Genomic DNA, 14,130 nt, shown 5'->3' on the forward strand with positions numbered 1-14,130 from the left:
GGAAGAACCAAAAATGCTGCAGCTCCTGTGCATTCCTCACAGCAACAGTGACAGCGAAAGAGTATTTTCTTTAGTGAGGAAAAAAAGACAGACTTTAAGGCCTCCTTAGCTGCAGAAAATTTGTCAGCAATTTTAGTCCCCAAGATCAACCAGCAGGCAAGAAGTCAGAACTGTTTAGAAAACAAATTTACGATCAAGCAGTTGAGGAAGTTCAAGTCTGCCACAGTATCATGTCTTGATAAATAAATATTTCTGCATATATGTAGTGTTTTATTTTTATTTTGCAAACTTGATACAGTGTAGTATTGACGGTCAGAGTAGTCAGAGTAGATGGAGTTATTGTCATGGTATTTTTCACGAATTCATGTCCAAATTCACGACTTTTTATCCCTATTTTCACTAATTGTGAGCCTGGAAGGTTGGCAGCTATGTATATATATTGCACATTTTGCTTTGCTTCCACTTCTCTCTGTTCTGCCCAACAGAAGTTGCTTCTTCCTAAAATTCAAGTCTAGCTTGACCACTGATTTCACAGGGAATGTAAATATAGACATTGAAATCAACAATACATGCAACATGAGACTTGTTAAGCATGTAGTTTTAAGTAAGCCTGGAACTGTTTCAAATCTTGTATAGACATTGTAATCTGTTTGAAGACAGTTGGATATAGCCAGGTTGGCATTATACTTTAAAGTGCTCTATCTTGTATAAAGACTTGTTCATAAGCCTGAATAGATTGATTACCTAAATGTTGAAGATAGTTTTATATTACAGTTTTGTTTAAGCGAGGTTTTGTCAGATCTTCTTGTTTTTTAATCTTATAACTTGCATTTCTCGTTTCAGGGAGGCCTTTCGAATGACAACTCAAGCTGCAGTACGTGTTCATATTATATGTTGTGGTATAGTATAACAAAATTACATAAAATTTAAATCATAAATTTCACATCAATTACATGTACCATGTTTTTATATATAAAAAACATTTACTGATTTCTTTTCAGGCTTGTCTGTAATTTAAATTTCTGATGCAGACAAATTCATTGATTCGAATATAATCCATTTCCATTTTAAATGAGAATTTGTTTCTGTTGTGTAATGATAAAAGTAATAATGAATAAAGATCTGCAGATATGGACACCTCCTCCAAAAAAAATTCCAATTATATTGTGCATCACCTACGCAGACATTGGTAGTCGCTGTTTTTGTGTAGATATATGTATTACCTGTTATAGTGAAAGTTTCCTGGTTTTGTCATGAAAATATAATTATTTAATTTACCTTTGTGTTGGCACATGTAAAGCAGTGGTTTATTTAATGGCTATGCACTAACAAATTGATGGATTGTAGAGTTTTATACTATACAAGCTATTCTTATGCCTGATATTGTAATTCCATAGGTGAATTGTTAACGATTCCTTGTTGCTGCATGTGAAGTGTATAATAATCAGGAGTACACAAGTTATCCTTATGTTCTTGACCAGCACCCCAACCAGTGCTAAAAGGACTACAATTATAAATCCTTTTTAAAAATTTTTTTTAAATTTTGTTATAAATTGCTTTAAAAAATCTTATTTCTATATTGGATCAGCTGTTCTGTATTTCTTGGTTTATAAGATATGTAGGTCTAACGGGCTTGAAATACATGCTGCAAATCATGCAAACAATTTCAATTTGAGATTTACAAAATAAACTTCACCACGTCATCTTTGACAGTATCATAAATGCATACTACTGTCTGTAATGGGGGGGGGGTCTTTTATAAGCCCAGTGTGGATCAAAATGGATGGTGTATAATGTGTTACCCATGCTCATTTGAACACCCTGTATCATAAATACATATTACTGTCTGTATTTGATGAGTTTTCTTTTAACATCAAGAAGACCTTGGACAGTGTTCATCAAAGTTAAACTTGTGCTCCCAATTTATCCATCTATTTTGGGCCAATTTTTGCTGAGCCCACTGCAGTAGTAGGAAAGCAAGACATTGCAGTTTTATTTCCAGTGGTGGCATCATCAGTGATCAAGGATTTGGAATTGTGTTGGTAACAAAAATATTTGTAAATGTTTTTGTGACATATTTGCTAGCCCCTTTGATCTTGTGTGGTCAAGGTCAGTCTTGGAATATTGGTGAAAGTTTGCTCTTGTCTTAATGTAGTTAAAGAATTTCTTGTGATTTATTGCACATACTTTTCCATAAATTTTCTTTATGAAATCAGTCTTCAGTTTTCGAGTAATTTTTATTTTGAAGGAAAATTTCCATGTTCAGGGGACAAAATGCTTTTTATCCATAGTTGTATCATCTTTGATGTTTTCTTAGACTTCTTTGCCCCACCATGGCAAAAGCTTGACTACCAATCACTTTGGCATCCATGTTTATCTGCCTATATCCATCCACATCATAGATTTTAACCTCAGTGGTTTTTTTTCTTTGCTAAATTAAAATGCTGACTTGACAAAACAAAGTTCCGTTTTTAACATCATTTCAGCTTTTACAAATTGAGATGACTTTTCATGTTCTGGACCTTAACAGCTTGTACCTATAGCTTGTTCATTGTGTTGAATATAAGACATGTGAAAACTGTGTAATTACTTGAACATTTTCTGCCTTTGAACAAGATATGAAAATGCATAAATCCAACATTTAAACCAGTTATATACATTGGTCTGTTGTCATATTACCATTGTTTCTTGTGTTTTAATATATATTCTAGACATTTCATCATTAATCATTTTTAGAGTTGTATGACAAATATGATTTAGGGCAGTAATTGAATTTTCTTAGAATGCTTTTTTTGATTTGATTTTGTATGGTAATATATGCAATGTTACATGTTTGTTGCAACAGATCAGTCATGTGAAGCATTAGTGTACATTATTTGTTAACCATGTGCAATAATATTGAATATTTGTATCTTTCCACTCTGCATTTTTTCATTGTACAAACAAAAATGTATTTATACCACCAATATTGTCTTATTTTTTAAACTATATTTTGAAAGTTTGAACATGTCATTTATGTTGGACCTTCTACAAAAGTATTTTTAATGTCCATGTTTAACATTAATGATGAATTTATATTCATGTTCAATATTTCTCGCACTATTCTTCCATGAGAACATTTTCAATGCAAATTATATAAGTGTCTGTAGCCAGATGAATGTTTGCGTGAGCATCTCAAAAGTAGATGCAATTACATGACTTGTGTTATGCATGCGTGCTGTCTGTGTACGTATATTCTATAGTAGTCTATTTTTGATATTGGGACTGAGTGGTTAAGGAGCTCTTGAATATCACAGATGAACTAACATCATCTGCATCATTACGTTTTCATTAAATATAGTGCATTTATTAAGTACATCAAACCTGTGTATAATGATCATGTCTAGATCAGCTGTAAAAGTTCTGTTTATGCAGGTGGTCTGTATATTTGATTAAAACTTTATTGATGTATAATAGTGCCTGTGAAAAGAGGTTTGTATACACACGTGGTGCTTGTATGCAGATGGCCATTGTAGTGGAGGTGTGTGTGCAGTATGTTAGCCTGTAACCATTAAAAGTACCTTCTCTCTCTCTCTCATACCTCTTTTTTATTTCACCTTGGAAAAGTTAATAGTTACAGCTCTTACAATGACTTGATATTTAAACTATCAAAAACTGTCTTTCCAGCTCTAGTATAGTAAAGTACACTTATTATGTTGAATTGTGCTCTAGAATATGTTTTTGGAGTATAATTCAGACAGTTTTTGAAAATATGAGCCTAACGCAAACACTTGCTTCTGTTTGGTAATGTTTATTCACAAATGCATTGTCAGTTTTAAAAAAATTAAGTTTAATAAAATATTATTTGTTCAGGTATGGCTTTTGCAATCATTGCCTAATAGCTGTTTATGTCCATAATTGCACTTATTTTTAACATGACAACTTCAGTCAGTATGTTTATAACTGATTTACATAAATTGTGTTGCATGTTTAGATTAACTTGATGGCTGACTTTATCTTGTTTTCCTCTAATGCTGTTATTAGAACTAAATGTTCCTATCCCTATCATAATGCATGCACCACAGGCTTTTGTAATCAAGTAATAATGCCTCTAGTTTCCGAAGTAGTTATAGTTGCGCAAACCTGGTACATATTGCAGCTGTCAAACAGAACAGATTTTGACATTTTCATTAAATGATTGGAAAATTATCCTGAAGTTTGGTAAACCTTTTCTAAAATCATAAAAGTAAAAAATCGTTTGCTGAGAAGCTTTCACACCAGTAGCTACAATGTTCATTCCAGACTCCAAATTGTGGGAAAAGTGAGATGTCAGAAGAATGCTAGAGCTATGATTTACTGGTTGTACAAGTTGAATATTGTTAAAATACACAAAATCTTTTATGAAAATACTAAAATACTGAATTGGAAAATCAGCTGTTTATTGTAGATAGAATATCAGTAACCTTAAAAATAGGCAGCTGCTTCTGAAAATAGATGATTGATACCTGTTTTCATACACAATCTCATCCCCATAATGAAATATTTTTTTACACATTAGTCTTTGTACTTTGGAGATAATCGCTCTGGTGGCATAGTGGTTAGAGCATCCAGCTCATGTGGGAGATCATGGGTTTGATCCCTGGCTAAGTCATACCAAAGACTTGCAAAAAAGGTACCAACAGCTACCTCGCTTGACACTAATCATGAAGAGGTTAGTGTTAGGACTGGTAAGCCTGGTGTCAGGAGTATGTGACTGGGTGGGACATCATGCTTCATGTCTGCAGCATGATGCCCCAGTGCTAGACATAACTATAAACTGCCACACTGCAGATATTGTAGTGATACGACTGAAAAATTGTTAAAGTTATGCTAAAAATCCAAATCACACACTTTTGGAGATTATTTTTACATATGAAAAATTATATGACAATCCATACACAAGTCGATTCAGAGATTAAGACAAAGCACAGATTTTCTGGTCAAAAAGAATTTACTTACAGGTTGGTAAATGCAGTACTAATTTTCATGAAGATCATGGTTGCTACAGACCAATAAACAATGAGTCTTACATTGAAGCAAAAGGAACCCTTCTCCAACCCATGAATTGAAGTGATGCAAGTTTTTGCAAACCATCAGAATAAATGAATTTACAGTATTTGTTCCATTTTATATTTGTAGGTAAGGATTAGAATTTCAATTGGTTTGGTTTCGGGTAGGAGGGTTGTACCAATTTGTGGCAAAGTTAGCTTCATCTTCCATGCGTATCACTTTAGTGTATATTTCTCCATATTAGCTATTCACACCCCAGTTCTGAGACAGATTCATGTCTCTTTTTCTAAAGGCAAAAAATGTTATTTGGACAGAAAAAGAATTCTAAAACATTGTCACTTGTCCACAAACAAACCGTCAAAATGTACTTGTCCAGGATCAAAAGGCTGTTGACTGAAATGTTTTGCTTTATTTTTGTACATGTGTCGACTTGCGTTGAGATCTATTTATTGAAACTGGATGAAACAAAAAAAAATTGGGCATTTCAAAACATGGCATAGATTTTGATAATGTTAATGAAACTAAACCTATGTTAATTGACTTTAATTAAAATTGTCTAATTGGTTGAATCAGTATGGGGATCTTGTGATTTGACCCATTGAAATATGCTGATTGGGCTGCATTTATTGCCTACAGTTACAAATCTTTGTGGTTTGTGGATGGTTTGCACTTCGTGCAAGTAAGAATTGTATTGATTTTGGAGTCCAGAAAGTCAAGGTGGGGGGGGGGGGGATTGTTATACACAATAACATGTATGACAGACATACTTCAACCAAACTTTGTGGACATCTTGTAATTGGGGTACAGAACAAAACTGTTGATTTGGGGTCAATGGTCCAAATCACTGATAGTATCATGCAAAATCTGTTTTAGCACATCATTCATTCTATATCGCCAAAATGGCCAAAACTTTCTGGATTGTTTACATTTTGGGCAACGAGGCCTCTTGATTTCCATGTCAAAGATCAGTGTCGCTCTGAAAGAAGAAATTTTAAGTTATGTACATAAATGACTGCGAGTCATGGAGTGAGCTTATAACATGCCATTAACTGTACTCTTTTCAATACTAGTAAAGCTTGTCACTGGCTTCCAAGTGTCATGATGAATGTATCAGGCTATTGCCCCTTCCCAGCCTAATGCACACCATTTTTTTAGCTGCACAATACATTAGGAAGCATAGTTGGTACAAGGACTGTTGTGTTTGGTAACATCAAAGGCTGTATTAAATTACAATTTGCTCAACTAACAACCTTGAAGAAAGCCCCATCCATGTCACATGTTACTTTATAGCTCTACTGATCGTTTTTTTTTGTTGCTTTTTGTTCTAACTACCAGGAGGATTGTCGTAAAAATTATTCCACATGGACGTTCAATATTGCTGCTACACTGGCCATGTTGTAAATATTTATTTACCATGTGAACAGATATCAACATTCTTACGGTCTTGGACAGTTTGGGAAAAATGAGGTAGCATTTTCAAGGCCTTGAACGTTTGGGAAATTGGAGATTACCCGGAGGTCTTTAAAAGTCTTTGAAAATTGAAATAAACCCACACATTATAATTTCTTTCCATAGTCACAAATAAAATTATCCAAGGTTGTTATGATATAAAAGACAAACTTTTTCTTTCCATAGGGCAGGATTCACAGGGGTTATGTATTTTAGGAATGGGAATTTTATCATTGAACGATATTGTAGTATTTTGCATTTGTTGTTTTCTCATATAACATAACATTTATACAAAATGTTAGCGAAAATATGTCTTGGAAATCTATTTTGTGGTCTTTGGAAAGTTTGGGAAAAATCTTAATATTTGTCATTCAGAATTCTGTGTGAACCCTGACATGGTGTTTTCACTGAAATACTTCTGGAGCTGTTTAGTTGGTCCTATGTGAAAATGGTTCAGGTCTGTTGTGCATTGTGGCCACTATGGCAGCCATTTAAAAAATTGCATTGCTACCCACCCCCATGGAAGATCTTATTCACACCAGATTTCGTGTCTGGTTGATACTTAGTAAAACAAAAGTCCAGTTTGACCTGAAATATGGTCATCTTTAAAATTGCTGATGCTGCTCCTAAGATGGATGGTTATTTGAACATGGGTTTTTTAACCAAAGTATTTTATATAATATTTAATTGTCATGAATGAAAATAATGCTGTTCTTTTGTCTAATATGGCCACCAGGGAAGCCATTTTTTATATATATAAAAATGAACACTACTCCTACTAGATGACTGTTAACGTGGGGGTTTTCACCAGATGACTTTTTTGATGTCTTGTTGGTTCTAAATGAAAATGGTGCAGTTTTTGACATACCATGTGGCTGTTGTAATGGCCATCTTGAAATTCTCGTCATTGCTACTCCATGATGGATTGTTATGATTTCTAATAATGTCTTGTTGGTCCAGTATGAAAATGGTGCAGACCTGACATTCAGTATGGCCAGCACAGCAGCCAATTTGATAATCTGGTTTTAGTGAAGTGCATGTATATCAGGTGTGGTTTCATCTCTTGGCAGTTGTAACGAAGACATCTTTACAGACAGAAGATGTCATTTCTTTAGAGGGAGTATTATTTTCATGTAACAGTTTACAGAGCAAGTTGGAACTGATGTGGCAAATCAATTTTTTTTTTTAAAATTATGTAACAAGCAAATTGTTTTGGTCTCACTAACATGGTAGTAGCAGTAACATCTTCTCTGCAGATGAGTAAAATAGTGCACTTGTATAACATTTTTAGACTATCATACCTTATTGCATACATGATCATTGTTTCTCTACATGAATATTACATGACAAGTATGCCAAGCTCGAGTTTTACAGAATACCAATCAAATTACTTTGAATTATTTATCAGCTGTTTGGGAGGAGTGGGGTAGACAGTTTTATTGTTGATCTATTTACATAGCTTATATTGTTAATCTCAAGACATTTTTTCTTTTTATTCTATATAAAATTTGAACAAATAACATGTTTACTAGCACAACAGAGATTTATAGATGCCTATGCTTCATGGGCATAGAAATTGCCATTCTGAGTGTTTTTTATTTGCTTTAAAAAAAATACCTCAGATTCAAAGAGGCTATATGATATTTAACATCTGTACTTAAATCCGTGTGGTTTGGTAATTTTGGTATATGTTTTCAACCAGTTCTGCTTTGTTTCACTGCATTCTTGAGGTATGATTAGTAGAGCTGAAACAAATACCAAAATTTGCCATTTGATTATTCATGACATGTATTTGGATTGAATTTGAATATATGTCAATGTTAATAAAGCCATGAAATTATGTTATTCTTGCTTATTTTTTTGCGTGTCTGCCTTGGTATTCTGTTGATTACCCCCCCCCCATCACCCCACTGACATCCCCCTGCATTGAAAATGCAGAGTATTCTGTTTAATTCTAAATGACTTTTCTGCAGTCCTGATATAGACAAATAATTAGAAGAATGGGGGGGGGTAATGATGTCATATTTGTATTCCATTCAGACCAAAATATTCATTTAGTGTTGAAAAAGACCTGTTATAGGATTTAAAAATCGACCATTAATTACTTAAATAAAATGCAGAGACTATAAAAATAAGCTCTTTATGAATTTTACAATAAAAATCACATATGTTCATTGTAACTTGATAGACGGGAAACAATTGAATACGATTTGTGTACTGATTTGATTTTGTACAAATTAACATCTTGTTTAGATTAAATTAAGGTTTGTATGCATATAATAAAATAATGCTCAAATTCCTATATAAGTTACTTTCCAAAGAGGATTTATCGACAATATCACTGGTTTTATACAGTGAGTTTTAATGTTATGCCATGAATAGGCCTCTTTTAATTCTGATTATTTATTATCATTGCTATTGGTCAAGACAAGTTCTTGAGTGAAGTGTAACAATAAATCAGAATGGAAAGTAGCCTATTCACACCAAAACACATTGAGTTCATGTACTCTCAAAGATGGGCTTAAGCAGAAAACACAAGAAGCAATGGAGAAACTAAACAAAGATGTGGCCATTAAACTGATTGGTTCTTACTAGTAAATTGTGCAATAATCTGGGAGAAGTGGATTGTGTTATCAATATTTTCACCATTATTTGTTGACCGAAAGGAATGCTCATTGACAGGTTCTAGATATTGTACTACTCGCTTGGTAATTAATTATTTGATGACCAATCATCTGTTGGAACATTCACAAAACATTCTGCTTTGAATGTTCAGCTTTTTGTTTTAGCTCTGATAAGGGATCAAGACAGGCTAGAATTTTGCATGATTTCTCCATTATTAACTTCAGAAGTTTTGATGCCATGGTAATATTATTGCATTCAGTCTGACAAAGTACCAAAGATTTGTACTTGGGCATATTTTTCCCAAAAAATATTCAAAACTACATTTGAATGTGGATAACACAGAATATGTTAATGGTGGTGAACAGCTTTCTGGCCATTAGACCAGTTGAGCTTATGGTGTGGGCCCGAATCTGCATTTGCTTATTACCACATTGGATGCCATGTTTATGATCCAATTTCAGTGAAACTTTTCATATATGCTGATACCATCAAGATGGCAATAGCTTTTGATCCATGCATATTAATGAAGTGATCTTGCGTCAGATTGGCTGAGCTTGTTACCACTCTGTATGCTGCATTTCTGATCCAGATCTAATCGGACCTTAATATATGTCTATCATAAAGATCTTGAACAAGCTTAACAATGAGCAAGATATGTGCATGTTGAGTAGTCTTGTATTTAATTGGCTGTTCTTGCTACCAGTCCAGAAGCCATTTTTTTCTGAATCTTGTCAACCTTTAAATGGGCTTGTGTGATAAAGATCTTGCATTAATTATACAGTTTGTTGGATCCACATTATTGGGATGATCTTGCCTGTGATTGAGATTGTTACCCCTTTAGAGACTATTTCAGCTTTGATTTTGATTAAACATAAAATATGGGCATGTATCATCAGATGTGAATGACATCTATGCATATTAATGATATGATCTTTCATTTGATTAACTGAGCTTGTTACCAGTCTGTATTTCTGACCTGGTTTTGAAGAAACTTGTTTCTTTGGATTTAAACCATTATTTTAGCACATTATATGCTGGCTATACACGGCAGCCAGTAGTTTTGGTAGAGGAAGAACAACCAACCCATGGGTAGCTACTGGTAAGCTTTTTCGCATACCCACATTAGCCGAGCACAAGACTAGAACCCACTGGGATGTGTCTTATCTCTAAAGATGAGCGTCTTAGACAACTTGGCTACACAGACCCCCTTGATCTAACATTAGTATATATGGATGGGTATTAAGAGTGAGATCTGCATATCAGTAAGGTGATTTGCATCTGATTGCCTCCACTTTTAATCAGTCTCTGGTCTTGTTTTTAATCAAACTCTTAATGAGGTTTATATCATGAATATATTTTAAGTTTTAATAGGAGTGATGTATGTATATATCTGGTGTTTTTCCATCTGACCGGCCGAGTATTCTACCATTCAAGTGCTGGTATCTTGGACCAGATTTTAATTATTGACTTCTGGTAAAAAGGCTTAGTATGTGAAATTTGTGCATATTACTAAAATATTGATTCTGTTGGATGGAACTTGTTACCACATTAGATCTGGAGACAATATTTCTCATCCATTTCCAATAAAATTTGGCAGTTGGGTTTTTGTCATTTAGATTTTTGATGACTTTTGTTTTGAGCATGAAATAATTTGTATAGGACTAAACTTGGTAACATCGACATGATTTAATGTTTAGTTCATAGTTTAATTAGGCTTTGTTACAGTACATGTAGTGTAATATAAGCCTACTTTGCAAAATGGTCCACTGTTCAGGTTTGAAGACAGGTGGGCAATGTCAGGTCCAGTTGGGACAACTTACGCTGATTGAGCAGTTTGAACAAATTGTACAGAAAGCATTGTGGAATCAAGGCCTTTCAAATTTGTCCATTTTTTGCAGATCTGTTCTCCAATATGGCCAATAACACTAATAATAATAATGAGGACTTTGTATAGCGCCTTATCTTTAGAAGCTCTAAGCGCTATACAACTTTAGACAGCACCTATAAGATAAAAAACGTATAATAATATTATTACAAAAACAAACACCATGAAATTAGAAAAAACATTAAAAAGATAAAAAAAACATGCTGAGAATATTAATAACTAATAACATCAAGATCTGATGATAATCTGCCATACAGTATGGCCATTATTAAAAATAGAAGAAAAAAAACTGAAATGGTGTAATAAATTCCTGACTTGGATGCTTTTCATTTTATACTAATGCGAGTATGCTATTGAATGTTGTTTTAAAAAAGATAGAAAACTTTGACAAGAGTTAAAGACCATATGATCCAGTATGATAAAAAGTATTATAGCAAGAGGGCCTTACACGTTAGTACTACAGTAATGCTAATCAAATACTGGTATGATCAGTTTTTCAGATAGGAAAACCGTTAAATAATTTCTCACAAGCCAGTGAACTGAATTTGACAATTTTAAATAAAGCTTTCTGCTTGGAAGTTTTTTGAAGTTCATACAAATGTGGCTGTTGTTACTAGAAAATAGAATTATTTTAAACTGCTTCATCTAAAAAAAACTGTTGAACAGCCTTCAACCACATTTGACAGAATAATGGAGTAAAAACCTTTAAATTTTTGCACAAATGATGCAAATCCATTATTCAGAATAACCAATTTCTCAAACATATGGAATAAAAACCTTGTAATGACTGAATTGCACAGAAACCATTCTGGCACAAGGTCTATTCAAGTATGCACACATCCAAAGCCTCTATCATTTTTAAAATGTTGAAAACCGTTAATGTCAAAGCATCATACTACCCAGATTTCTTGGTTAGCTGCCCTTGCACTTTGTTAAATATATGTCCGCCACTTTGGTTTTCAAATATTCACTTTGCTGGAGGTAGTATTCATCACAAGTAACCACTTGCAACAGCAAAACCACTGTCGGCTTCTTCAGATACAAGGCTTTTTTGGTCCAATGTGCTGAGTTTGTTTAAATTGTCTCTCTGCAGGGGGTGGGGGGAAACAGGTGTGGGGTGATGGTTCCTCTAAGGCTTGGAGACCTGAGTGCATTGCTGCAAGTTTCCAGGTTTATTTATAAAAATCTTACTTGTATATCTTCTTTTTTATATATATAAACATATTTTCATGCTAAATGATGCTTATTTGATATATTTTTGTATTAGAAATCCATGATATTTTAGTAATATTTATGTCTGCATGTCACTGAAAATGGTGTCCAATAGTAACTTTTGAAAAAAATATTTAACTTTACTTGAGTATTGTACAATTGTAGAAACCTTTATGTATGCCGTCTGAATGAAGATTCTGGTTATTGCATTTAGGCATTGCCAAAGTTATAACAAGGTGATAGCTGTTTTTTATTGTTATGTTTTTACTATGAAATACAAAGATAATTTTGTTGATTCTTGGTTTTAAAAAATTATGATGGTAATGATTGTTTATCTGTATTGAAGACCATTTTTTAATCCACGTTGGTGAGAAGTGAGACAAAGTAATCACTTTATAGATGCTACTATGTCATTATTTTGTTCTAGTTTTTTGTTAAGGTTTTTGATTGGCATATCATTACATAATCCCTGTATAGATCCTCACAATTTTGCACAGAACAAATTATGAAGCTAAATCATTGTGTGGCATGTCTCCTTTGCCTCATTATGTTTTTTCATACTTGTGATTCATTATGAATGTAGACAATTCATTCCACTACATGCTCACTTGTCGATTTGATTGGGTGTCTAGGTCGCCATTTGATCATTGGTTCAGCGTGTGGGCCACAACCATGTTGTTCTTGCTTACCTGGCCAGTTTTGGTAAAACCTTGCCTGTAGTTTCATCAGAAGGATACACATTTCCTAAGATATTAAGTTTGGGATTTAAAAAAAAAACTATCAAAAATAAATTAAACCGCAGAGAAAGCTGATTTCATACTACATGCTGTGTTATAAGGGATGATTCCATTGTATGTAGAAAAATGGAGAATCAGAATGAAAATACAAAGAAATCACTCTTTAAGCTGTGGAAGTAAAACAGTATAGAAGAAGAAACTGCTTTTTATTTAGGTGAATATAAACCATATAATTTGTTTGCACCAATGAAAGGTGTTTTTTTGTGTTTTATTGATATTTGATTCCCCATTTTTCATCTTTACACAGGGATCATTCATTGTGACATCATGCTCAAGCTGTATTCTGCAATGTGTACCTTCAGAATTTGATAACTTAAATTGTTACCTTAAGTGTTATACAATGCTTAAATACAACAAAGTCTGTCAGTGAAATACTTACGTGTGTTACAGAACCAAATTGACATTACTTTTGACTTTACCTTGAAACACTTGGTATATTTAATGCCTTTTTGTCAGCAATGAAAGAAACTAATACATCACTGAATATAAGTGTAATACTATTAAATCATCATTATACTAGTTTAGCTTCTGTTGTAACTTCTCAGTTTAAAATTGTACACACACACCCCCCCCCCTTGTGCTAAGCTGATGTTTTCTGAGGGAAACAGTTACCATAGATTCACAGGATTGGTTTTGACATGAAAACTTCCTCTGTACAATGTGCCTGTTCAGAGAAATGGGTAGATTATACACAGCCTTTTTCTTTTAGCTCACCTTCTCCTGAGCCAAGTGATCTTATGGTAAGGTCATACTTCTAGCATGCAGTGTGCATTATCTATCAGTGATTGCTATTTGCATCTTCTAAGAAGAAATCACTGCCAATTTTACCAAAATTGGCTAAGTGCATTTTGACATAAAGAGTTTTCAGGTATTTTGCTGAACTATCAGAAATGGCTTGCGTTAATAATAGAGAATTTGACCAACCTTGACAGAAAGCTTTCTGGGATAAAGGCCTTTTAAATTTATGCAAATGATGCCATTCTGCGTCAGATTTGGCTGCTGTTACTAATCACAGCAAAACTTTAAACACTGCTAACAGATTTTGACCAAGTGCAAAAGAAAGCCACAGGTTTAAAGGTCTTTCACATTTATACAAATGGTGCAGATCTGCCATCAAATACAACTGCTACAGTA

At 33.6% G+C, this 14,130-nt stretch overlaps 1 protein-coding gene across 1 annotated transcript in view; it reads left to right on the forward strand.

Moving 5' to 3' along the window:
- Positions 1-14,130, forward strand: part of LOC149803069 (uncharacterized) — a 58,789-nt gene that overhangs the window by 9,076 nt on the left and 35,583 nt on the right. The window contains exon 3 of the mRNA XM_089952641.1: positions 844-874. Within this exon, the coding sequence (XP_089808767.1) occupies positions 844-874 (31 nt within the window). The remainder of the gene's footprint in view (positions 1-843; positions 875-14,130) is intronic.

The sequence above is a fragment of the Sinohyriopsis cumingii genome, chromosome 3, assembly GCF_028554795.1.
Source record: "Sinohyriopsis cumingii isolate HCF-2022 chromosome 3, ASM2855479v2, whole genome shotgun sequence".
NCBI classification, from domain to species: Eukaryota; Metazoa; Mollusca; class Bivalvia; order Unionida; family Unionidae; genus Sinohyriopsis; species Sinohyriopsis cumingii.